Source organism: Oreochromis niloticus, linkage group LG20, assembly GCF_001858045.2.
Source record: "Oreochromis niloticus isolate F11D_XX linkage group LG20, O_niloticus_UMD_NMBU, whole genome shotgun sequence".
In the NCBI taxonomy this organism is placed as follows: Eukaryota; Metazoa; Chordata; class Actinopteri; order Cichliformes; family Cichlidae; genus Oreochromis; species Oreochromis niloticus.
This window is the reverse complement of record NC_031984.2, coordinates 25,257,666-25,284,826: the sequence shown is the minus strand read 5'-3', so window position 1 is coordinate 25,284,826 and position 27,161 is coordinate 25,257,666. Positions and strand designations below refer to the sequence as shown.

At 40.0% G+C, this 27,161-nt stretch overlaps 2 protein-coding genes and 1 long non-coding RNA gene across 6 annotated transcripts in view; 2 read left to right on the top strand and 1 right to left on the bottom strand.

The window, feature by feature from the left end:
* The window catches only part of mgll (monoglyceride lipase), a 39,223-nt gene extending 16,652 nt beyond the window's left edge, over positions 1-22,571 (top strand). Inside the window, exons 4-8 of the mRNA XM_005478351.4 lie at positions 2,666-2,802; positions 10,687-10,797; positions 11,244-11,333; positions 13,935-14,150; positions 15,872-22,571. Coding sequence (XP_005478408.1) covers positions 2,666-2,802; positions 10,687-10,797; positions 11,244-11,333; positions 13,935-14,150; positions 15,872-16,003 — 686 coding nt within the window. The 3' untranslated portion in view covers positions 16,004-22,571. The remainder of the gene's footprint in view (positions 1-2,665; positions 2,803-10,686; positions 10,798-11,243; positions 11,334-13,934; positions 14,151-15,871) is intronic.
* Positions 21,879-25,713, bottom strand: LOC106098220 (uncharacterized). 3 transcript variants are annotated; one of them, XR_002057697.2, is made up of 3 exons: positions 25,569-25,705; positions 24,676-24,975; positions 21,879-24,219 (listed from the first exon to the last, which is right to left on the bottom strand). It is a non-coding gene; the product is annotated as an uncharacterized LOC106098220 (long non-coding RNA). The 3 variants fall into 3 exon arrangements; XR_003215599.1 differs by having other exon boundaries at positions 21,964-24,975; positions 25,575-25,713; XR_003215598.1 differs by having other exon boundaries at positions 21,964-24,975.
* Positions 25,714-25,811: 98 nt separating this feature from the next.
* The window catches only part of prkar2aa (protein kinase, cAMP-dependent, regulatory, type II, alpha A), a 43,572-nt gene continuing 42,222 nt past the window's right edge, over positions 25,812-27,161 (top strand). For both annotated transcript variants that reach the window (XM_005478353.4, XM_005478352.4), the window contains exon 1: positions 25,812-26,474. The gene's annotated coding sequence lies outside the window, so the exon portion shown is untranslated. The remainder of the gene's footprint in view (positions 26,475-27,161) is intronic.

The window sequence follows — 27,161 nt, the reverse complement described above, 5'->3', positions numbered from 1 at the left end:
GAAGTTCTGAATCTATTTAGGTAGCATTCATAATTATTCTATAAATGCCGTGCTGGCATTCATTATTTTCACCCTCCTCTGATTCATAACTGTTTCTAAAATCTTTGTGTGTAGCATGCACATGTGTTCAAAGCAGAAAGGATGAGGAAGTAGGACTTTTTTGGTGGTGGTGGTGGTGGGGGGGGTTCTTTTTACCTGATGCAGCTGTTTTAATGAAATGGTTTGTTGGATCTGAATGTTCTCATGGTCTTATCATAACCATCAGTTGTGTAAAAGGTTAGGTGTATGCGGGAATATGTGTGTTTTCCAGTAATACCTGTTATTACCTGTACTAACAGAAGATATGGATTTAATGGGGTGAGAAGCCATTGAAAGAATAGAGCGGTGGTGGTTTACTGTGCATTGCTCTCAAGTTTGCACCACTCCATCACTGAAGCTGTGATTGGACATTGATTTGCACACAGTGATGATTGCTTTCGTATTGATGGACAGGAAAGCACTGAGGGTGAAGACGTGCTCTTGTACAACCCGTTTTCCAAAGAAGCTGGAATGATGAAAAATAAAAGGACAAAAAGACAAACTATCAGATGTTGAAAAAAGGAAATATTATTCTTTTTAGAAAAATTGGGTGACACGTCTGGACTTCTTGCAGGCCACTTTAGCACCTGGATTTTTCTTTTTTTTACTATGAACCCGTGCTGTGGTGATGTGGTTTGGCATTTTCTTACTAAATAAATAAACAAACCCTTTCCTGGAAAAGATGTTTTCTATATTTCAGAGCTTGGATATATTGTATGTGTCTTGACATTCATGATAAGAGAGCAGCTGAGCTGTCAGGTGACCACCACCTGGTGGTGAGTTGGATCTTGTGGTGCAGAAGGATGCTGAGTAAGCCTGGCGTGCCAAAACGTTTAGTTTGAGGATGTGCTGGGAGCACACAGCAGAGGCCCCTATCACAGAGATCTTCAACTCCCACCATCAGCAGAGATTCCACAGCATCCTGAGGGAGACTGTGGACATTGAGCCTGAATAGATCCACACCTCAGATGAGCTACAGCTGTGAGGTGGCATGTGCCTGCAGTGGTGGCCATTTCCCAATGAGATGCTGGACCCCAGCCATCAAGCTGAAAGAAAGAGTCTTGTCTTCCGTGGTTGGTTGGAATTCGTAGAAGGCTGAAAGGTACTTGCAACTTAAGCCAAGCGTGGCTTGTGCTAAGGCGAAAACTAAGTTGAGGGAGGAGATTGAATATGATTTTCAGTCAGCCAAAGCGGAATCTGGTAAACTGTCCAACTACTCAAGAGGGTGGAGCTGCTGACCTGAAATGAAGACACTGTCGTGTGGCGTTCTAGAATCCAACTTATATGCCTTTCGTAGAGGATCAGGGACTGGGGTGGATGAGAAGCTCTTGATGCTGTGGGACTGTCTTAGATGACACACCTCTGAAATAGGACATGGAAGTTTGGGGTGGTGGTTCCCATTTTCCCTTGTTGTGTTCCAACTTGCTGGGGATTGCCCTGCCTACCTGGGATGGTCTACGCCTGGGCCCTAGAGAGGAAAGATGGCAGAATGTTCATATACTGTTCAGCATTTATGGTTAGCCAGGCCATGTAAAAAACTACTCTTCTCATACCATAATGGATGCTTAGATGTAGCCACTGAGTTCTAGTTTCATAGCCTTTTTCTTGCTTAGAGACTTCTCTGAATTCTTCTAATCCCATGTCATGTATTTGTTATGTAGATAATGAAATCCACCAATGCTCTGCAATTTTACAACAACAAAAAAGAAAAAAGAAGAAACATCACAAACTTCTTAAGAGTGGTAAACCCTTCCCCATGTTTACTTGAAAGCATCTTGAAGTTCAAAATAAGCATACATTTTTTGAATGCGTCCCATCTTTTTTGGAGTGTTTTACAGAAAGCATGCATTTCTAAACACTGACACACTTTCAACATTACAGAGCGCGCAGGAGAAGGTGTGAGATGCACATGTGAATGTTTATTAGCTAGTGTTATTGAGTTGGTGGTTACCATGGCAGCCAGCCTCACCTCTCAGTTATCGGTGCGGAAAGCCTGAGGACAGCACATATATAATATATGGATGTGCACATACATATTCAGATATTTTCCCTCCTCTCCATCTGTCAAGCTCACTTCTATCATCTCTGTCTTTGTCTTTTCTTGCTTTCATCTTCTTGTTTGCCCCCTTTTTCCTCCTCTTTTGTCTTGAACCATCCTTTTTTTCACTTCATCTCTTCCCCCTTACTTTTCCTCTACTAGTCCATTTTATTCTTACTCTCCCCGTTTTTTCTGTTTCCCTTTCCATCATTTCCTTTACTTTTCTTTACGTCTCTCATCACCAAAGCAGAAGGCATCCCCTTGAGTTGAATTGTATGTGGATGCAGTCAGTCCTTAAAAAGTTTAAGGAATAAATGTAAAACACATTTTTATAGTATGCTTGCGATTTGCCTTTTATTCTCATGCAGTAACCATTTCAGCAGTTTTGTGTTTAATTCAACTTGTTGAACTGCTGTAAGCTATCACTCTAGGCTTATAATAACCCTTGTATCATGCTACTTTGCCCTCTTTTCCTCAAAAAAGTGATGTTTTCTTGTTTTTGAAGGTCTTAAAAAATGTGTTAAACTTTCCTGATTCTTTCTTCCACAGTTGGCCATGGCCAGAGCGAAGGTGACAGGATGAACATTAAGGACTTTCAGATTTATATCAGAGACTCCCTTCAGCACATTGACCTGATGAAGTCTCGCCACCCTGACCTGCCTGTATTTATTGTGGGCCACTCCATGGTAAGACACTTTCCATGAATGTGTGTCAGTTCCTGGAATAAATCATGCATGTCTTTGGAATTGTTTGCACAATGATGTCTTTGGCTTTTGTCTTGTTATGTGTCCTGGGAGCAGTGTTGTCTTTTGATCAGGTTGGCTTTCCTGTTTTGTTTGGTGTTAAATTGCATAATGTGCCTGAGATCCTCATACAGTATGCTTGACACAAATAGAGAGAGAGAGCTGGCTAAGTGCAAGTCCCGCTCAAGCACACATTTGATGAGGCTTCCTGTGACATTTTGACACGTAAATGAGGAAAGTGTTCCTCCTCTAGTAGCATGGTTTACTGCTCCTCTGGACAGGCAAGTCTGGATAAACTGGTTGTTGAATATAAGCAGAATCAGGCATTTTTTATGTAGCAGTTACTAAGTAAAATACTTAGTAAGTAAAATACTTAGTAACTTGCTACCTTTAATTATTAATTAACTTGATAGGAGAACCGTGTACAGTTTCTCTGTATAATGGTCAAACTTTACCTATCATCTAACGTAAAACAGACCAACAGTTCAGGGAAGGCTTGCGAAGTTCGCTGTTCTTGGTAAACCCCAGTTTACCTTTCACCTTTCACACAGTGCCACAGATTCCCGAGAGCCTGCAGCTGCTATAGAAAACCTCCAACAGGGCAGTCGCAGGTTCAGTGACCTGCTCAAGGGCAAATGTGGCTGTATGGCAGACACAGACAGAGAGTGTTCACTTTCGTCAGTCCGCGTAGAAATCTTCTATTGACCTGCCTCATCATTGACTAGCCTATGTGTTATTATCGACTAGTTAAATAGATTTACCTAGCAAAATGAAAGCACTACGGATTCCAGTATCATCTACATTACATCTGAATAGAAGCTAAAGCTAGCTGCTGTTCAAGCGAAGAGCTGGGGCTAAGTAATGAGCTACTGGCTGCTGTATTTTACCTGCAGTGCTTCAGAATTACTCTTTTATTTTTTACTTTTAAATACAGCTAACTTTCCAAACCCTATATTAAACTTAACAGACAGTTATGCTAGCTGCTTGTCATTCTCTAAGCTAAACGTATTACCCCTTAACTTCTTCTTATATTGTATTTTTCTACTCTGAGTGCTCAAAAGACTCTTTGCTACAAGCAAATTCAATAAAATGCAGTATTAGTTGTTCATTTAACTGAACCAATTAAGAGTAGACTCCACTCGTTTTCCTCAAAGCTTATCCAGCTAGGCTTGCATATCCCAGCTAATGCTAATTGAAATGGCAGTTCATTACATGGCTCACTCAGAGAAGCATAAAATCTTTCATTCTCACATAAACAGCTATGGCCAGTTTTGAATCATTAATTGACTTCACAGTGGACTGTGGAGGGAGAGCTACAGGGTGTAAACTCCACACAGAAAGGCCTAACCAGGAGGTTCACCGGGCAGTGCACCACAAAGTTGCTCTACTTTCTTAAACAACGCTGACACATGCAAAGAAAAATTCCTAAACTGAGAAATAAAGCTTCGCTTTAATCCCTTGTTAACCGTAGAAGTTAAGTTCAGCAGAAAAAGTTATGCTGGGTCTTTAGCTGGTTTAAACTTCAGTGCAGCAAACATGAAAAGAATATTCAAATAGCCTTTACTGTGGCTCTGTGAATTCGGCAGACACAAAACTGAACCAGAATTCTCATTAAAAATAATTAGACAACGCCTGGAAAGCTTCAAGGCCAGCTTTGGAGCTATTTTTAACTGATTGGTTTATTCTGTTTTCACAGCCCCTCATTGTTGTGCTCTGCCACCCAACTCTCAGCACAGCTAACAGATCACAAACGGTAGTGATGAGTTATATAATAAATGATTACTGTCAGTGTTTCTAGGTCGAGTCACTTTGTACTCCCCTGAACTTGTTTCGGTTAGATGAGCAAGTCGCTCCGATTCTGCATGCCCACATTTTTTATGCTTTCATATGTGAGGCTTTATGTTTCATGAGGAAACTGACATCACTCACTGAAGTCAAAATCTAAAACAATAAGTCCTTTGAGCATTGCGCTGTGCAAGTCAGAACGCTTCGAAACGAACCCAAGTATGCTTTCAAAAGTTTTAGTGCACAGCTGCAGGTATCAAGCTGAGAATTGTGAGTTCATTGCAGAACTGTTTCGCCATGCCTTCCAGCACAGCTCTACATGCTGGTATATAAATACTGGCTCATGAAGCTCTTTTTTTGTGATTAGGACCTTTTGTTCATTCAGACAATCACTAGCTAAGTTCAGGATATACTTTTTTGTATTATTTTCTGCTATAAAGATTTTAAGTGCTGTGTTTTACATCTAACTGTCCTCTATTAGATGCCTTGTCTTTCTTTTAAATAGGTCATATTTATTGTCGTCACTTGGGCCTTTAGTTGCTTCAAACAACATGCTGTTTAATTAATGGGTCCGCTTTGGCGAGCCATTTATGGCTCATGCGCTTCAGTGCAGTAGGACTCTGTATACAGACTGAGGCTGTGATGAAGGGATCTTAGAAGCACAGAAGTACATACTTTGTGTAAACTCCACTGTGGGATCCCAGGCTGAGGCGGAGTGCTTGTTTAGACAGCAGATTCTGTAAATATTAAGAGACAGCTGAGCAAAGTCACAGCAAAACCTCTTTCTTTTCCAACTTCTTTCTCTATTTTTCATCATCCCTCACTGTCCTGCTTCTTTTGGACTTTTAATAAATCCATTCAATGTGGCCTTTTATGTTGCCGGCTAAGGATTATACTTGTGCATGTACACATGGACAGTTGTGGACACCCTAGATATTCTTCAAATCTGCCTGAAGGAAGCGTGTTACATTGTAAGTCTATGCAGCAGGGAGCTTCTTGTTCCCCTTCTGGTGATGAAAATTACATCACTCAGACTGAAGCAGACCCTACTTAGTCATGGACACTGAAAGTCATAGGACTCTCAAGTTATTGGTTTAGACTCGGGTCCTTCTTTTTTTTTCTTTTTTTTCTTTTTGGTACCACCTGTGATAGCAATGGAAATGAAATCAACTGGGATTTATGTAGCTTTTTCTCATCTGACTGACTACTCGAAGCACAGAGAGGCCCCAGCTGGAGATAAACCTATTTTAACTTTCTCAAAGGCAGTTTTGAGTATCTGGGCTTGTGTCTGTCTATCTGCATTGATGTCTGTTGACAGCAATGATGCAAGAAACTAAACAGCGGGGGTTTCAAATATAAAGCCCAGGGGCCAGAATTGGTCTGACAAAGACTCCAGTCCAGCTCACCGGACTAAGACCTCAAATATGGCCAAACTACATTTACTACTACAAATAATTATTATGTGGAAAACAATTAAATGACAGAAAAGTTCCTGTTTTTTCACATTTTTGTTACAATGGGTCCACAGTAACAAAAAAAATCTGTATATTTTCTGTTAACTGACAAAAACTTTCAGTTTTCTAATTACAGGGCAGTCTGGCCAATTAGCTTCCAGGACTTTTTCTCCAATTTTGCACTTTTATGTCTTACAATTTAAGCCCAAAGAGTGGTGCTGACAGAATAATCTCATTTACAACAACAGCATTTCAATGTCATGTAGAAAAATGACATACTGTTGTAATTGCTCTTCTTTTTCTTATATTAAGAAATCACCAGGATTAAAAATGCAGGTAAACTTCTGCACAGTGAAAGACAGAAAGGGTCCGGCCCGCTCAAGATTAAAGTAAGCTGTATGTGGCGCACGATGTAAAATGAGTTAGACATCCCTGTCGAACAGTCATGAAACTTCACAAGCGTAACTGAGATTTAACTAAAGCCAAGTTTGGCGATGACTCACTTGTGTATTAGACCCATAAATACAAGTAGACATGTAAAAATGAAGTCGTTCCTGCTCTGTGGTCTATGGGGGTGGCTGTGTTTTTGTGTAAAGTCCACAAACACAGTCCATTTCAGTGACTCAGATCAGCTGAGGTAATACATCGCAGGCTGGAAGCAGCCACACCCATAATGATGCACAACTTTTAGCTTGTGCGAAAATTAAATTAAATCGATTTAATGGTGTGAGTTATAAAAGTCAGCTTTATTTTTAACCCCGTTGCTTGTTGCTAGACAACATCAGAGGGGTTTTGTATGTTTTTTTAGGTTACAGCTGGAACCAGAGGAAAAAACACCCTGAAGATGAAGTCAGTTGTGTAGTCGACTGTGTAGTGTAGAAACGGGTGTGTCTGAGGTTTCACTGGTGTCACTAATGTCACTTGGTCACTAGTTTCCTTTTCCATTCAGTTTCATATTCTTCTCCCTAGATATAACTTTTTTTTTTCATCTCTCTTCATTTCATCCTCTACTACATTCTTGTTTCCTGTCAAACAAATAAAAACCCAAACTCAGTTTTCAGGAAACCTGTCCCGGGTCAAGTGATGTGCGACTGTGTTTTTACAGGCCTCATTTCCCAGCTTCCCGGTGTTTTCACTTTGCATCCTGTTTCTATTAGTCTGTTCCTCTGCTTCTTCAGTTTTATAAATCTCTCGGGCCACGATGACGCAAAAAATCCAAACGACAACACAATAGAGACCACCCGGGGATTCTGCTGTATGTGTTGAGAGGCTGCTCGAGTGATAACATCCTGTAATGTAGTCGGCAGAGTCGAGCTCCAGTGACGCTGTAAAGAAAGTCACAGTTCTAACTCATCAAAATGTTAATTTATGGTTATTCACAACTGTACCATGTTTTTCATGTTATTTTATATTTTATTATATTTATTAAGACCTGTGAAACAGGAAAAAGTCTGTTAAAGTACAGATTCTGTGATCTTATAGTGTAATTTATGTCACAGTAGTCTGAAAGTGATTTGCGACCTACTGATAACCATATAAACTTCAGAACATGAGCATTTTTGTAGTGTGGGTTTGGGGTTTTAGTTCAAGCTATTTACAGCTTGATAAAAAAAAAATACCACAATTCATTTTCACAGTTTCCAGAACACATAAACATGTGTGAGAACTTTTAAACGTGCGATAGCAAGAACTAAAAAACAGATTACGGTTGCAAATTTACACAAAACCAAACACTCGACTTTTTTCAGGGGCTCCTCTGTATCTCTTTTGGTTGAGCAGTTACACAGAAGTTTTCAGCAGTTTGTCCACGTTGTATCTGCTCATGGGATGCTGTAAAATCCCTTCAGCTTTGGCGTCTTCCCACTCGTACTCATTTCTTTCTTTCTCCATCAGTATTTCTGGCCGAGGCTTACTTGTCCTTCCTCAGTGACAGCCTTTTATGTAACGGTTCAGCAGTGCTTAGGATCTATTTGTTCAGCTTCTAAGCCCTCAGTCTCATCTCCCCTCAGTTATCCATTACTCACACTAAACAGAAAATTCCCTTTGTGATGCACCGTGGCTTCAGTAAAAACGCTTCTTCATTTCTTATCGGCTTGGAAAACTTACATAAAATGGGTGACATGTTTTTGAATTTGAAACATTAGTTCAAGTTAAACATCTCTTGGTGCAGTCCCTAATTTGTCCTCTTGGCACCATTGAGAAACACCATTGCAATAAGGGAATGTCTTCAGTTGTTTTTGGAATTATTCATTATTTTTTCTATTAGTGGTGAGTTCATACTGAATGCAACAGGTTTCACTTATTGGCCTTATAATGTCTATTAAGCCTACATCATATAATGCCCCTATTTTAGCCTTCTAGTCCATATAATGTCAGTGGTGTACTCTCTGTTTAGACCACGCAGTGTTAGTGGGGCAGCTGTACAGTCCATATAATATCAGAGTGTTAGCTCCTTGGGCTATTTTTTGACAGTTCGAGTCCACCCACTGACAGTGTGTAGCACTGTGTACAATACCAGCATTCATCTTGTCAACTCAAGTTCAGAGATAGAAGAGTGTAAAGAGGCCTCTTATCAGCTTCTGAAAGAGCCTCTCTGTCCCAGTCATCCATCTGTCACTCTGTCTCCCTCTCTTCCCTTCCCTATTCACACTTATCTCACTCTGTCAGTGTAGACGCTTTGACACAACTGCATTCATTGGCATTTTTTGTTGATATTTAACGGGCACTAAATATGCTGAACCAATCAGCCACTTTGCAGCTTTTAGCAGCCCCCCCCCACACCAAAAAAATGCAAGTTAAAGTTGAGCATTACTTCTGTTTTTGCAGCAGTGCGTCCTGGTGTTCACATGTAGATGTTTTGACTTGTTGTTCACTGTATGTGTGCGTGTCTTAGCGAAAGACAAAAAAATAAGAAGAAAGGGGAGATTCAGGCAGCTGCCCTCTTTTTTTCATACTCCCTGTGTGTTTGCATGCAGGCGGCGATGCGCGAGTGTGCACTTGTGTCTTTACAGAGTGAAGTTTTCTGGTGGGAACGGTTTTGTCTTCCTTTCGGTACCCTTTTTCACAAAGCGAGGCTGTGATTGGCCCCCGGGCTGATGAATATTCACGTAGGTGACAAAGAAAGCTCCCCACATAAACAAAGTTGAAGCCAATTAGTCTCCCACACAGAATCACTGTGCTCCCGTGCATGTGTGTGTCATGCACTTGTTGCGTACGAGAGGAGAAACCGTGCCAGAGTCGACCCTGACGAATCGATTTAGGTTTTGGCCGCCGTGGAGCTGCTAATTGTCGTGGCCCTACGTTGCAGAATTGAAATCACAATATGAAAAAAATGTCAGCGTGGGTGCTAAAGTGTGGCCCTGGTGCGGATGTTCTGTAGAGCTCAGCAGTGTGTGTTGTGCCCCCGGGGCCCATGGTCCCACACTGATATTTCTCTGTGTGGAACAATAGCAAGAAAAAACAGGGATGGAGATCTACACAAAAGATGGCTTGTTTCATGTTAGCTGTGACCTCTGAATAGTTTTCCTACTGCTCGCATCGAGACCTTTCACCTACTTTAAGACCTTTCCACTTTGATCACATGAGAAAAGACACTCCCTTTCCTCTATTGGAGACTAAAGAAGTAAGACATGCCGAGTCTCTCTCCTTACTGAAACATTGTCTTTATAACTAATGCTGTTATCTGTGGTTTTCTCTTTTTTCTTAATTTTCTTCATTTTTTCTATTTATTTTGGGTCCCTTGAGAAAAATATGCTCTATTTTTAAATAAGAAGATATCATACATCATACATGATGAGGTTACTACTGCACTGATCAGTACACAGCGACCAGTAACAACATCTCCATGACTGCGACTTTCTTTTTTATTTTACATATATGTGCTTTTTTTCCTTTGGCCTAGTGAGTCTTTATTTTAGTGTGTCATATAGTTTACTTCCTTAGCAAACAACAGCTGCCGACTGTAGCACCGCAGAATCTTTCATCTACTCATGACTGGAGGCTCATGCTAGTGACAGCATGACAGGATATAAACATTACAGCATCCTCCCTCTGCTGAGCTGCGTTGTTAGCTAGCTGCTTCTTTTGATAGGCGGATGAAGACAGAAGTACAAAGAAAAATTAGTTCTTACATAAAGAAAGCTGTGCACAACAAGAGATCAGTGGATTTTTTTTAAGTAGGCTATGATTTCTTAAATTTACATGAATGTTGGCGTTATTAAATGTGCTTTTTGTACACCACCAGGCAGCTGCCATTCAGTCTTATAATATTTAAGAAAAGAAAGTCGATTTCTCCCAAACCAGGATTTTCACATGTAAAAAAAATGCTGTACATGCCCAAAGTAAAATATGTTAAGTTTTACTTTTCTAGATAATTTTAAATAATGTAACCAAGTTTGGTAACCGTAAGAATCTTCATATCATATTATATATACAACATCTTTAAGCAGCATATAAAATTAAAGAGAAAAATTAAAAATTAAGTGACAGAAGCGTGACATCTGGGCAATAGATTTAAAGAAATAGCTTGACAAATATTATTTGTATTACAGTTTTTATTAAGCTAATATGTTCTGCATTTCTTTTATAGGGTGGTGCTATCTCAATCCTGACAGCCTGTGAAAGACCTGGTGATTTTGCTGGAGTGGTTCTGATTGCTCCCCTGGTCCAGATGAACCCGGAGTCAGCAACACCATTCAAGGTACCACATACTGATCACCGACCCTTTAAACATTATTCTCTTCTTTCTGTTCTTTTTCTCTCCTCTCCAAACCCAAGAGGCAGTTATCTTACCTTACTCAGGTTTACTGTGGATGATGTCTATAATACTTATAATACTGGCACCTTTTATTTTGTGTGTTTCAAAGGCAACAATCAGTTCAGGTATCACTAGAGCTGCATAAATGGCCTCTCACTGAATCCTTAATACAAGTATGTCCCAAGTGTGGCCAATCTGTGACAAATCTCACAGAGGAGGCTGTTTTAACAGGAATAAATGACTTTTTTCTTCCCTATTTTATGCAAACGTGAATTAAAAGTCTAATGCTAATACGTAATACTGCAATATTTAAAACCAAAATAGGAGAGGGAAACAGTCTTCATGAATGATGTCACATGAAAATAAGCTATGCTCTTCTCTGTTTGTAGGTTTTCATGGCAAAGCTGCTGAACCACATGGTGCCCAGCCTCACTATGGGCTCCATCGAGTCCAAATGGCTCTCACGGGACAAGAGGCAGGTGAGAGACTGATGCTGGCAATGTGTGTTTTGGGTGGCTGAGTGCTCTTGTTGTTTGAAATTGAAATATCACTCATGAGGATTGTGGGAAATAGAATTTCCAAGGTGTAAATTTGTCCGCCATTGATTGTCTACGCTCATGTCGAGTCACACTTCTTTATTGTCCAATCCCATGCCAAAACACCACATCTTTGTAGGCACTGTGCGCCTTCATCCAAACACCAGGACAGATTTGGGTGCGTCTGTTGGTTGTGTTATTTTGTAAACACAGTATATGCTACACACCCATATTTTGTAAGACTCATGGCATGTCACCACGCCTAAATTTTGCACGTATTTCAGTCTGCTCATGTGTGTCTGTGTGTGTGTGTGTGTGTGTGTGTGTGTGTGTGTGTCTCTGTGTGTGTGTGTGTGTGTGTGTGTGTGTGTGTGTGTGTGTGTGTGTGTGCCTAGTTTACATCAACATTCCTACATCCTGCTGCTTCTGCTTCCTACAGTCAGTCAGAGGAAGTTGTGTTCTTCCAGATACAAGAATAAACAATAGCAGATAAATATAAAAAGAAAGAAGTTGCACTTAATGAAACTGACATGTATCAAAGGATGTAATCATGTAACATGTAATCTAGGCACACGGGTATCCAACTGCATAATGAGACTATGTGATACGATATTGTTACTAGAATGAAAGTTGCATGGGTGGATCATACTTTGCTCTGATTTCTCACTGTAACCTTTTCTGCATGTATTTTCAGTAAAGTAGAAAGCTCAATTTCACAACTGAATATGAATATGAAACGGTAGCCTTATGTTGTTTTATTCATTGTGAGCGGGGATCAGAGGGAATGAACATCTCAGTCAAGTTCGGTACATAAATGTTCATGGCCTCAAGATGTTCTTTCACCAAAAGAAAGGAGAAAAGTCAAAAAAAGAAATAAAATTTGCTGTTGCAGGATTTATATTTCTTTTTTCATCATCTACCACCAATCAGCTCACAAACGATCTTATGATCAGTAGAACTTTTTGAACAGCCTTTGTTCCCAAAGCCAGCGGGCATCAGTACTTAAGAGCATATCACACAGTTAAAGCCATCCACACTTCAAACTGCTAATCACATCAGACACACAGGCTGTTTTTGAGCTTAATGAATACTTTTTTTTATTGGTCCTTTTTGCTCCTGTAACTGCAAGTCATTGTTATTTAGCGAACACGCCGTGACACTAGTTGTGTAATATTCAAGATGCACACCGCAGTGTCCACTGATCTGTTTACTGACTGTCACATAACAACCAAATGCAAAGTGTTACTAAAGACACCGTATGTTTTTAAACTGAGTGATGATAAATCATGATGCAGAGCCATAAGTGAAGCATTGATACACATACATAAAGATACAAAGTCCCACCATGCTACAGAACCTTGCAGCAGTTACATTCTTGCATGTTATCTTTAAAACGTGAAATACAATCTTTAACATTTAATACAAAAAACAGTGAAAAAAATAGCTTGAAAAGAAACAATAAACTATTACGCTGATCAAAACATTTTGAAGTTGATTTATTTCATTTTGTAGCCCAAAGTTTTCGATGATAGATTAGATGGAAGCACGTCATCTACAGCACGAGGTTTCACAGTCTCCTGGGCTGATGTGGTATCATAGTCAAGCCACCTGTGACACTAGAGGAATGCTCTTTCTGTCAAAGTCAGCCACAGCTGTGCTTACATAGATGCTGAATAGACATGAGTAACTGTATGACTTATGCGACAGCTACTTGTAACTACATGTTTGTCAGAGAAACAGGGAATTCCCTCTCCAATTTACTGTAGCCTCCTTTTTCCTTTCTGCTTCTTTTTAACCTAACTCCACTTTATCATCCTGCTTCGCTCACATTTTTATTTCTAAATAAAACTCCCTGTCCATTTATTAGCGACCATTTGTTCCCGCTTCCCCTCCAACTGCCACAAATTTCCCAGGAGTCTTTTCATTTTCATGCCCATATTTTCTCCCTGAGAACCACTTTTCTCCCTTCAGTGTTATGCCATATTTGGAGAAAACTACAGTATGTATTTGCTTGTTCATTCTAGGCTGTGCACACCCTTTGTAGATGTGTAACACATATCTTCTCATAGTTATATATTGCGAGAAATTAGAAAATGATTAGGCTTGCAAGATCTTGCCTTTATTACAAGTTGCATTAACATTTAAGTGGGGTTTTTATTGAGCATTCTAACAAATTAAAATTAAAAAAATTAAATATTAATTTACTCGTATGAGTTTTAATTTGTACCATTTTTCTTCTGGCTGACACGTTTGTGCAATTTATTGCCCACAGTAGCGCTGCATGCATCTAATTGTACACAGACTCGCACTGATGATGTAGAGGTGTCAAAAACTTAAACACTTGGCATTACAGGGTTAAAGGAGCATTTGTGCTCTATGAAAGGATTGCTGAGTTGAGTTAAGCCTGATCAAAATTATTTCTCTGAGCTTAATAAAGAGGAACAGCAGGAATGAACTTACATCAATATCAGTCCAACATCCGGTGGAGAGAGATGATAAACTAAAGCATCTCCACCCTGGCCTCTCTTGTTTCTCTCCTGTCAGGTGGAGGCATACGACGCTGATGAGCTAAACTATCACGGCGGGATGCGAGTATCATTTGGCATGCAGCTGATGGCGGCAGTGGAGCGTATGGAGAGGGAGATCCCATCCATCAGCTGGCCCTTCCTGCTCCTTCACGGTGATGCCGACAAACTCTGTGACATCAGAGGTTCCAGGATGATGCATGACAATTCTCCTAGTACAGACAAGAAAATCAAGGTGTGTATGGTTGGTTTACAGAAAACTATATCTGTAGAACTGCCTTAGGTTCAACAAGGTGCTGGAAACATTCCTCTAAGATTTAGATCCATATTGATAGATTAGCATCACATAGTTGTTGAATCATTGTCATGTTCAATACACCAGTTTGACATGATATGAATAAAACATGCCATGTTGGAAGCAGCCATCAGAAGATGGATGGTTGGATGATGGTGGTCAGCAACAGTACAGGTACAATGCTCAGTTGGTACTAAGGAGCCCAATTACACCACCAGCAACACACCAAACTATTGGCACGAAGCAGGACGGCTTCATGCTTTCATGGTGCTATAGAAATAAAATAAAATTGAATTGAGTTGAATTGAATTGAATGTTGTTTATGCCAAATTCTCCCCCTACAATCTGAATGTTTAAGCTGAAAACGAGACTTATCAGACCAAACAAGACAATTTCTGGTCTTTTGATATCCAATTTTGGTGAGCAGATGTGAAACGCAGCCTCGGTTTTCTGTTCTTAGCTGACAGGACTGGGGTGGTCTTTTGCTGCTTGAAGGTTCAATCTATTGTGCATTGAGAGAAATTGTTATGCATATCTTGGTTAGTGGGTTATTTGACTTATTGTTGCCCTCCTGTCAGTTCAAAGCAGTCTGACCATTACCCTGACCTCTGACAGTGTCCCGGAAAATCCCAGTAGATTAGCAGTTTCTGAAATACTCCAAATACACCAAACACCATGCCACATTCAAGGTCATGTCTCTTCCCCATTCTGATGGTTGGCCTGAACTTCAGCAGGTCTATATGCCTAAATGAACTGATATGTGATTAGGTGATTAGATATTTGCGTTAATAAAGTTTCAGATGAGCGTATATAAAGTGCAACAACTGAAAGTGACACAGTGCATAAATATTGGGGAATAAAGTTGCCTCCAGCATTAAAGGTGTCTTCTCACACTTTATAAATGATGATTCGAGGTTACAAAGCTGAGGTCTTTGTGTTTGAAACTGTCAGTCATTAAAACCCATTGTTATTAAAATGTAACATAGAGATGGGTGGCAAACTAAAGGAAAAATATACAAACCCTTGACTTTACAGTCAGGGGATTTTGCACATGTTGTGCCGTGCAGCATTTTCCAGTGATGTGATGCAACACATGCCTATACCTGTATTACATTATGAAATGCAGCTTAAACCTCTTAAATCCCAAGAGCATTAACACTGCTATTTGTAAAGAGGGAAGTTTCACACACTATGTTGTCACATGGTTCATCACATGGAGGTTAAAAAGAGGATGAACAAGAGACATGAGAATGAGACACATGAGAAGTGAAATCAGATATAACGAATGTTCTGTTTTCGTGCAGCACCATGAGACAGAAAGTGCAGGGAGCAGAGAATCAAGTGGTGCTTGTGAGGCTCAGATGCTTCTTTATCACATGTTTTTATCAAAGTAATAATTGGACCAAATGCAGGGGCTTTCCACGTTAGTTCAAGCTGTAAACGGAAGTCATTTGATCACAGCTAAATGTTTGGTGTGATCAAATGACTTTTGTATTAAATCCCTGTAGGTTTGGCAAAGCAGGAAGAATCCGTTGCAACTTTGACCACACTGCAAGTTGTTTAAAAGAGGGCTTTTCCAAAAAAGCATTGTAGAACAAAAATGAAATGGTTTTAAATACATCCCTCTGATCCTTTCTTATCATTTCTAAATGTTATCCCAGATCTACGAAGGAGGCTACCACGCTCTTCACCATGACCTCCCTGAGGTGGCTGAGTCCGTGCTAAAGGAGCTGACCACCTGGATCACAGAGCACATCCCAGCTACAACATCGCAGGAAGCACAAGGCTCCTAAATGTATGGCCTGCACACCTCTGTTGAAGCTCTGAGGAAACTGCCAATCTCGTCATAAAACGCCTGCTCACGTTCCTGTAGTGCGTCAGGCATAATAATACTACTGCACTTTCCTGTCTGGGAGATATTTGGGCATACTGATGGACATTATAGTCTCTGTATAACAGGTTTATTAGCAAATCCTCTGGGCTACTGTACAAAAAACAAACAAAAAAACCCCACACTCTTCCTCCTATCTGTACATCAGGCTACTGATTTAAATTGGGCGATAGGGTCAGTTCTTATTGTAAATACTCTGTAGCAATGGTCAGCATCATGGCAAAATTTCTGATCAGGGATGTGCCTCATGTGTTTATATGCTTCACATAATCTCCACTGAACTGCTCGTGTGCAGCATTTAGCGAGTAAAGACTGTCACAAACTTTACTCCCTAAAAGCAATTGTTCGAAGTGCAATAATGGGTATGGCCTTTCATTTTCTCATTTTATAAACAGGCCAAATCTTTTAAATATTAATAAAAGAGGCAGCAGAATACAGAGGCATTTGTTTCTGTCTCAACTACCATTAACAGACTAGGTTAGCGGTCAGGAACAGAAGGAGGACGGCACCTTTGGAGCTGTTGTCGGTTCAGGGATGCATGAATACTTAATAGGTAACTTATCATTTAGAGACACTGAATAGCCATCTTAAAGTCTCCTTAGTTTACTCCACCATACGCTCTGACCTTATCCCATCTCCTCTTCCTCTCCTGCCTCCTCACTGACTGCGCTGTTTTGTAATATCACATTTCTGATATAGGCAGCTTTTATAGAGCTGATCAGAAGCATATACTGAAAGCACTCTATTTGCAATAGTCTTCTCCTGACTTTCTCTTTGCTTGATCTGAGGACAGATGGTTAGCCTGAAGACAGATGGTTGACAGTGATACATCATATGAGAATAAGGTATTGTAGTCAGTCTAAATCCAGACGATGATCTAGCTTCATATATTTTGTCCTAATGACGATATAAGTACTTCTTATCTGCCTAACTGAGTGACCAATGATTAAAATAGTTTTCCATATAGGTGCTATATATGTGAGCCTAGTCAAGATTGTAAGATGGGGCTAAATTATTCAGATGAAACTGCTTTGAATCGCTCTGTAGGTGGGAGGTCAAAGGTGAAGTGTTCTTTGACCTTTATGGCTGTAGTCGAGCTCACTGTCAGTTCAGGCTGCAAACTGGGGGGCCCAGCTATAAAGTGAAAGGGGAACATTACGTGACTTTATGCCAGGAAGCAGCCAGTCTGGCTTCGTTTTCTTTTCTTTTTTTTCTAAATCTTGTTCTGTAAAACTAACCTTTGATGTTCTTAAAGTATACGGACATCAAAGATGGGGACAAGGGGCCGTTCAAAGGGTTAGCATTTAAAATCAGCTCTTGCTCGATGTGGGTTTTCAGCTGAACCACAGCAATAATGTCACAGTAGCCTACATTTGTGGTTTGTCAATAATTATAAACTAGACAGACACGCTCTGAACTACCTATTTTATAGTGTCATGTAGACTGTAATTACTGGTCACATACTCTTAGCTTTTACCTGTTCGTCAAGCACAATGAGGTTTCAGATTTCAGATTATTTCAGATTATTAAACGTGCACCGCTCACAACTTGGAAAGCAATTAGGGTCTTTTATGGTGCTTCATTTTTGACACCAGACATCCGTGATACCGCTTTTAGTGACTTGTTCTGTGGTAAACACATCCAGTAAGCGGTTCTTTGATAGAGATTCAACTGGCCAGCCTGTTTTTTTATTTCCTTTTTCGGTATTACCCGGAGTTCAAAGAGACTCATGCACATAGTGAAGGGGGAAGCTCGCTGCTGTAACCACGGTGACCGTTACTCTTGTTTAGTCATAGCAGCAGCAGTGTGGCAGAAGATTCCCTTTCTCTTTTTGACATGTGTTGTCACCACGGTGACCACTAAAAGATTGACAGAATGAGAGCAATTTCTGGACTCTCATTCTTTATGTCTCTTCCCTTTGCCCCGCCTTGTCTCACCCATACTATTTTTTCTTTGTTTGTTTGTTTGTTTATTTTTTAGCCACAATAACCGGTACTCTTTGTTCCATCCATCATGCAAGCCTTTGTTCTACTACATACTCAAACATTGTGTACCATCAGCCACCCACGCTGTCCCTAGTGGCCAATTATCAGAGCTGCAACAGGTTATATTGTAAAGTGTTCAGATACTATTTTTATCCTTTTTTTCTGATTCTTGGGCCATATGGTTGAGACCAAGGGTGCTAGATGTAGGTGGGAGGAAGGGGCCATTAAATCTTTTTTCTTTTTTCAGCTTCTTCTTTAGATGAGCTGGTGTGCTTTAAATCAGAAAATGGGTTTCTGCAACATTAACCAACAAGAAAGACTTTTACATCGCAGCAAAACAATCAGAAGGAGCAATTTAAAATGTCATATTGAAGACATTTTAGCCCAACCCTGTTTTGCTCCCAGTGTGAAAAGATTACATAAAATGACTGATGATGAGGGGAAAGGCGCTATTATCAGGACTGGCTTAAGCAGTAGACCATGTGTTTTTTTGGGGGGGGGGGATTTGTGGGGAGGAGAGGTTATCATAAGGTCAGTAGTTTGACTTCCAGGTCTGACATCTTTAAGAGCTTTTTGCCCTCCTGATTTGAAATGAGTCAGGCGCGACACACGCTTTAGCTTTCCACCACACTGTTTAAATGTGACCCTTACTTACAAACTTTGATGTGGTTCCTTCTTCTTCTATTAACATCTTTCCTGATGTTTTCAGACTGAACTGCGTCAGCTGTATTATTGAGTTGCATTAGAAAATTCAATAATTCATCGTTATCAGCAGAGTGCTTTACATAATGTTAAAAAAAAATAGCATTGAATACAAAATGTAACATGAGACATGAAAGCAAACAAATCAGTGTAAAAGAGGTAATAAATAGAAGGAATTTAAGGATGTAAGTGCATCCTCTTCTCTATTTTTACAGGCATCAAAAAATACTTTGCCAGAACAAATATTGGATTACTTTGCAGCGGGTGCAGACATAGATGGAGATGTAAATGTATTCATCAGTCCCGATGGGAGTCAGACCCTTAACCTCAACTGAACTGCAGGGGTTTTTATCACCAGCCCTTCAAACACAATCTGCTCCTGATTAGGCTGCAGCAGGAACAGCGCACACAAGTGTCGCGCGGTCCCAGTTTTATTCAAACTCATAATAGCACCCCTGCTGCACCGCATCAGCGTGATTGTTTCAGCCTCGCAGGATCCTGCGTAATTTCAAAAAGCTCTACCTGTCAGACTACATGAGTGCATAATACTGCTGTCGCTGGCTACGGGGGAGGAGAGAGATGGAGATATGGTGAGAGGAGAAGAGAAAGTAAAAGGAGATGAGAGGAAAAAAGCTGTCAGTAACCATGGCAGCACTGTTTTGTTTTTTTTTTTCTTTCAGAGTAAAAATGTGGATTCATTAATGCTACAGGAAGTGTGCCAGACGTTTGTGTGCTTTCAGGGCCGGTTGTCCATTTGCTGCTCTGAGGATTCCCTTTTGTGTGAGCACTGAGATAAGAGAGCAAATAATTAGCATCATCAGCTCACAGTGAATAATAAGAGCTGCACACACTCAGTGAATTAAAAAAAAAAAGACTGTCTGGTCTACTGTTTGGACCAAAAACATACTATTTCCATTGAATGATTTTTAAGACATAACAAGGCCTTTTATCACATGGGTTTGTGGATTTTCGCTATGGAAGCAAAACCTTTTCACTGGATTTTAGTCCTTCCTTAATAAAGTGCAGTCCCCTTATATTGTCTTTATATCTTGTGAAGGCTTGTAAGTCATCAGATGCCCCCTTTCCCCTGATATGTATCCTTACAAGCATGGAGTGAGAGAAGGAATTCTATAAATGTACACATATATTATTGACTGTTAAGCTCCTTCAGTTTTTAGGCTTAGGAAGTTCAAATTAAAGTAGAGAAAAGAATGAGGGCAGGAAACCACTCAATCTAATTTGGCTGCGGCTTTCGTAAAGAAATGTGTCACAGCTGGCCTACATGGTGGTGTGATTAGGCCGCTTCAGTTTAATGTTTGTCTTTTTTTTTTTATTTCGACTGTATGACTGTTTCTAAGAGAAGAGCTGTTTTATGCTAATAAGCCTGAGGTGCACAGGCCAGTCCTTATGTAGTTTTATAAGATTAAAGTGCACTTGAAAGATTCAGTGCGGAGTTTGCATGAATGGGGCTCTAGAGCGAGTGCTCAAGAAAGCAGCAAGAATTGAAGGGGTCGTCTTCCAAAGTGAATGTAAATCCAGGAAAACACTTTTATCTTATTGTCGTAATCATGTGTGTAGAAACAAAAACAGATGCTCCAGGTTGTTAACACGTAAACCTTTAAATGTTTGAATCGTCATTTTTCAAACTGTTGATAACTGTGTTTTGGAGCAACGCCCCAGCTCAAATCTTGCTGTTCTAAACGACAGTTTTGACAAAGTTGATTTGTTTCCAGCCGTCATGCTGCTTGGTTGCTGAACACAATTGTAATACTCTGTACATAGAAATGCTAATGAAGAAATGAAGACTACATTGTATTTTACATATCTTTTATTTATCTTGTATTTATAGAAATCATTTAATGTATAGGCATCAAAGTACTGATAACACATCACGACAAGGCACTTTTTTTATACCACAATCCGGTCGCTCATTGTGTTTCCCATCTATTCGAGACTTCATAACCCTTTTGTTGTTATGGAAACTGGTTACGGTTGTCTGTTTGTACAGTTAAGCAACCCAGAAAATGTATGGCAGTGTTTCTGATAAGAGTGTTTAACGCTGTCTACTGAAGTTGATGTCTTGAAAAACGTCACACATTGTGTTTGTCAAAGATTTTTGATTGTTTAAACTTCCAGATTTTAATTGGACTTTTTTTTGTTCTTTTTAAAAATATATTTTTAAAGAAATGATAAACAACCAAAGGGTGTTACTGCTTAAGGTTTGTTGCCTTGGACTTCTTTATCAAATTTGATTTTCAGGAAGTTGTTTTCTCATTTTGATCTTTATCTAAAATGAAATAAACATGAGTGCAAAACATTTACGTAACGCCCGCAATTTATACAACACGCAATCTACTGAAAGAAAAAATAAACTTATCAGGTTTTCAAGCAAATAAAAAAAAAACAACTCAAATAAATTTGGGAATATTTTTAATTTCATATAATTGAAGAGATTTTGTGACAATAACTTTTGTACATTTATTTTTGAATTGTATTCTGGTTGTTGTCTGTGCCTTATTACTCTAATGAATGTGGTTTTATGCTCACGTGTGAGTCTGTGAGTGTTTTCTGCACTTGAAGCATCTGTTTCTCTGTTTACTCTTTTCTGAGTGTGTGTGCGTGCGTCTGTGTCGTCACATCTGTTTCCGTTCCTGTTTGAGTAATTGTGTCTTTCTGCTTATCGTCTTCCTGTCTGCCTGTTTTCACTGATGTCTGTCTAAATTTCTGTCTTAATCGTGGGTCTAAGCAGGATGGGGTTGAAAACTGTTTTCGAATCTTTCAGTACAGGCTCAGCTACAGCACATAAATACCTCCCAGAATCTTTAAAGACCAGTTTTGTCTAAGCCATTTAGAGAAATCCAATATTTAACACAGTAAGTGATGCATTTGGCTTGCTAATATGACAACAGTGTTGCTGGGTTGTCTTAAAGTTGTTTGTTTTGCTCCCAGTGGGACCCAACAGCAAAGACAGGAAGTTCAGTCAATCACATAATAATAATAACAATAATAATAATACGAGGGTTTGTAAAACAACAGAAATAACATGCAGAGTTTTCCATTCTGACCACTGTGTATTGAACGGCTACATTATTTAAGTGCTGTGAGGTTAAAATTATAACTCTCGAAAGTCTCACAGTTATGTCGTCTGTCTTAGAGAGTCCAAGATTTACTTTAGTCTGCGTTTGTGTCAGAATTTCATTTTGATTTTTAAGGGTGGCACAGTAGCCTTCTGGGTAGGAAAAGCTCTACATCTTGATAAACTGAGAAATTTTGGCACTGTGGACAAAATTGTAAACGCAAACCCTAACGTCATCATCGTAATCTTGCATTTGCAATATCAAATCAATCAAATGGTTAGTGTTTAGAGACCATAAACCACAACCTACAAAAAAAAGAAATTGTTTTGTTTTTTTATGACAAAACTTTATTGAGTCTTCCTTATTAATTTTTTTTCTCAGTTTATGTAGTACTGGATGTACTTTATGTTAACAGTGTTGATGTGAAAAATGTGCCAGTTTTTAAACATTTTCTACACCTCTAAAAGACCGTAGTGCACACTTTGATTTTACATCGTCCTATACTTCTCATACTTCGCACTGATGCATTATAGTCACTTCATAGGTTTAGTGTCAGCATTTGACATTTTACTTCAAATCTGGCACAAAATTGTACATAATATGTAATAATGGAAATACTTCTGAATGGCTGAATGGTAACCTATTTGTTACTAGACTGTTGATAATGTCCATACTCTCTTACAGAATAAATAACTGTTTAACTGAACAGGCTGGCTGGCTGGACTTACTGCTGTCTCTGATTCTGTTATGTGGCTGGGTATGCGTAAAGAGGGGAGGTTATCAGTCATCTTCATTGTTATTATTTTATTTTGAAATCACATGTAGATTGTGACCTTATTACTCTACAAAAAAGAACAGAGTATCACATGTCAGAATTTTTCACATATAGATTTGTCAAAGAGTGTAAACAAAGAAAAAACATTTTGATTCAAATGAAGCTTGGAAAGTAGATTTTCACACAGTAATACATATTGCGGGGTTAAGTGAGGTGTGACGCAGGTCAGTAGGCTTGGTCGACCTGATTTTAGTAGTGTTTCATGAGCAAAACTAAAGAGTTACCTTGGGAGAAAGAAAAAAAATCAGCATTTGTTAGCCAGGCTGAAAAGCACGCATCAGGCAGTAGGTGGCAGTACTGGCTCATACAATTCACTGAAGACAGGCTTGGTTATATGAATGTGGTACTGGAACTGGTACACACACTTGCAAAGCATGAATGAACCGAGGACTGGTGTGAGATTTCTAGGGTTTTTTTCAGTCTTGGAGCATGAATGTACTCTGACTTCTCTTGTCCACAAGCTAAGGTCCTTGTGTTAAGCTCCGTCTTGCCTTCCAAGTGCTGACCAACCTTTCTCTCTGTCTCTCTGCTACTGCTCTGTCTACCTCTCCCTAGCCTCAGTGTGTGTGTGTGTGTGTGCATAATAACTCTTCTTACTTCCTCTCAGGAGTAGGCATGGCCAAACAAAAATCTAACTGATACACCTGTCGCTCGTTACCTTCATCACCCTCATCTACAGTACTTAAAACCAGCTCTGCTTATCATTCACTGCCAGACTGTTGCACTACACTGCTGCTAGCATTATTCTGGCTTTAATTAAAATTCCAGTCCAATTTAGCTTTGCCTGTACCTCACTGCCTTAGATTCATTCCTGAAGAGTCAGCTGATTGTTTTGGGAGGAAGCCAGCCCTAAGCCCATCTCCAAGGACTACCAGCAGGTGGAGTGAACATTTGGAGAGCAACCCTGGAAGTCAAGTTTTTTAGACATCTGGACGTGGATTTTGTTTGGAGCTTCAGATGAATCAATCTGGGGGAGGTTTGATTTGTTAGTCTGTCTTAACTACTCTAGAAATCTCCTTTCTGATCTGGTTTGATACACAGACTAATGAATGAATAATCTGCAGGTGGATCATTGCAGATTTATCCAATGGAGGAGACTAAACTCCATACTTGATAGAAATATTTTTGAATTTCATTCTGCATCATTCTGAGTTTTTCTGCTGGCAATTTTCACATTAAAATCTCTGAGCTCTTTGTTGCGTGTCGTTTTGTTAACCAAACATAACACCTTGTTTAATAAAGCTGACTGTATTCTCAGAGTGGCAACATGAAAACATCACTTATGTGTAATTGTTTTGGCTTTCCACCTTTACCATTTTTTTCTGCTCAAAGATTTTTGCCATGGAAAGTACAGTCGTAGAGTCGTTTAACATTATTCTTTGAGTTTATTTGCCTTAATGCAAGGTGAGACAAAGTCTGCTAGAAGCCTAATAAGCCACGCAAAGCACATCAATGGAAGCGTATCAGATAGGACCTATCATCACTCTTCTCTCCTCCTCGTCCATCTTGTTGTCAGCACCTGATAACCAATAAAAGTGAAAGTTGGTGTATGTCTGAAGTCCAAGACTTAAGTGTTTGGAAAGGATAAATACAAAAGCGGTCCAATTTTCTTCTGGTTCCCTGTTTTCTCTGCTTTTCCTCCTCCTCTTTACCCAGTAAATGTAGGTTAGTAGCTCTCCTTGAGACATTTTTAGAGTTTGTCAGAACCACATTAGCAGTAACTCCCAAAGGATGACACTTCCAGGAAAACCATGGCCAGAATCCACACTCTAAATCTGTATATTATGCCACTGTGGTAAATACACAATCTAACCCTGGGCCATTTCATATATACAAATTATACACAGGTGATTTCTCAGGATAAGGGATAGGGAAGTTGGGTTTACAATAACTGATTTCAACAGTGTATCGTTTTCCACAATCTAACCTGTTCAATGACAATGTGGAGGTATATGTTTATATATAAACGTTTTACTTGTTTTATGTTGAGTTCATTCTCCCAGCAGGGGGAGCCTGGAGGTAGACTTTCCCGTGTTTGTTGGAAACAAAGACCTGAGCCAATCAGAAACCGGTTCAAGGAATTAAATCCGGGCTCGTTGTGGCCATGGCAACGGATTTACCTTGGTGACAGCTGAGAAATAGAAATGGAAGAGGAGATGCGACATGGTCTGTAATGGTCCTGAGCAATACTCTCAGAATACTTCAGATCCACCCTCAGTGACCCCACTGCACCATGACAGGTTAATTTCTGCAGGCGGGTGGACTCACCGAAGATCTGCAATAAAACAAAGTAAACAAAGGCAGGAATATGGAAAGGGAAACAGCAACCTTCAGTAGTACACTAATTCAGCAGAGCTCTGTGTATGAAAATAGAAGTAAATATAGACTGGTGCATTTAAGGAAATGACATTCAGAAGGTTACATGAAGATTTGATGTATTAGCTCAGAGGGTGATAGCAGAGACTGTTGTCTAATCTGAACATATCTATGAAAGCCCAGAGAGTCTGGAAAGAAGGAAAGGATAATAGATACCAGGTTAAGGACGAAAATTAGAAAGTGATGAGAGCAAGTGAACAACGAGGTTAAGGCCGTTCAAGAAAGCTTTTCTGTTGCAGCTTTTTATACAGTTTACTATTTGATATCATCCCATGTCAGCATTTAATTTGTCAGGAAAATGTGTGTTACTTGGGTTACAGTGAAACAAAATTGAGCATTGTCCTCCTAACTATAATGATAATTCTCAGAGACACCCCATTGGTAGCTGGAAAAAGGCAGATATTCACATTCAGCAGCGTCTACATATATAAAAAATGTATAAATTATTACACACACACACACGCACGCACACGCGCGCGCGCAAACACACACCTTTACCAAATTGTCAAGGCCATCTCTGTAGGTGTGGTGCTCTTGTGACTGTACAAATATGGTTCTGCCTTCTCTACCGCGTCTAATCCCAGAGCTGTATGTAATTGGCAGTGGTATTGCAAAATTTTATTTTAATTGGCCCTGGTTTCTGTCACTCTACGTCAAATGCTCTCTGCTCACTGTGTAACCACGCCTCCTCATGCTTTCCGGAGCCAGCGGTTCATTCGTGCGTGTAGAGCCGTGGGTTGCCTCGCCGGGAGGGAGGAAACGTGTTTCGTTTAATTTTGCTGGGTTCTCGTGCTGTCATTAGCAGTGCTGCTACTACAGTAACGTTTTAAACAGTATTTTCGCGGGTACTTTGCGTTGTAATTAACGGCGGCGTGGCATAACGTTGCGAACAGCAAGGTTAGGCTCTGTCACCTGGCTGCAGCAGCTGACTTGGTGTCTTGCGGAGAGTGGCGACAGTTCCCAAAAGAAAACAAGCAATTGCTAGTTAGCAATTCAGCCAGTTAGCCTGTTAGCTAGCTAGCTCTTGCCTTATTGCCACAGCAAGTCCCTCCCTCACAAAGTGCGTGGACGCTGTTGGCTGCGACGGTGAAGTCGAGTGTTTTTTTTTTTCTTTCTTTTTTTTCTTTTTTTTTTTAAAACTCCCCTCCTATCAACTTAATAGCCAGCATCCCTATACAGTTGGTTTGCACAGGAAATACCCACCACAAAGGTTAGATAGGGTAAGGAGACGGTAACGTAAAATTGCTGGGTTTACGTTCGACAAGTGTCTTCTGTGGAGGGATACGGATCATACACTGGCAGAGAGACTGGCTAAAAGAAGACGCGAAATAAGAGCGAACAAGGAAGACACCAGGAAGGAGGGGACTGGCTAGTTTAGCCGGGGAGACTGAATCGCACGTAAGTGACTCATACTTCGCAGCAGTAAGTTAGCTTGACAAACGGCTTAACCTGTACAACTTGCACTGCTTGCGGCTATCCAGTCTGCTACACTTCTGTGGCTTAGCAACTACAACCAGTACGCCATACTACAAATGTTAGCTAGCTGTACAGGCTTCCTTGAAGGTGGCTTAGTAGCTAGCACGACAGCTAATTGAATGGCTCGGAAGTGAAAATGTGTTTGAAACACATCTCGACTACGTTTTCTTCACACGTTCCGTCTTAACTAAGGCTCAGTTAAATAGAGGAGTTTAGACAAGTTGGATATGTGGCTTGAACAGCACCGTGTACCAGCTAGTTGTCATGAGTGGGAGCTTATTAGCCGTTTTGCTAGCTAATTCCTGCCGGCTACCCACTCAGATTGACAGCTCAGCTTCTGACGACACGAAACCTGAATATTAGTGAAACCCAGCTTGTATCGCCCCGTTACAAAACACAAGGCTCATATCTATTACGTGCAGCTGTGGGAACTGGGTGTTCCTGAGCTGAACCATAGATAAACTTGTCAATGTCATACAGAGTTCATATGACATTACACTATTTTGGTTATAAATGACTGTAGTTGTCAAACTACTCAATTAATCAGTTTTCTCATTTGCATAGGTTTCATCAGTCACTTAGCATTCACAAGTCATACACGTTCACAGT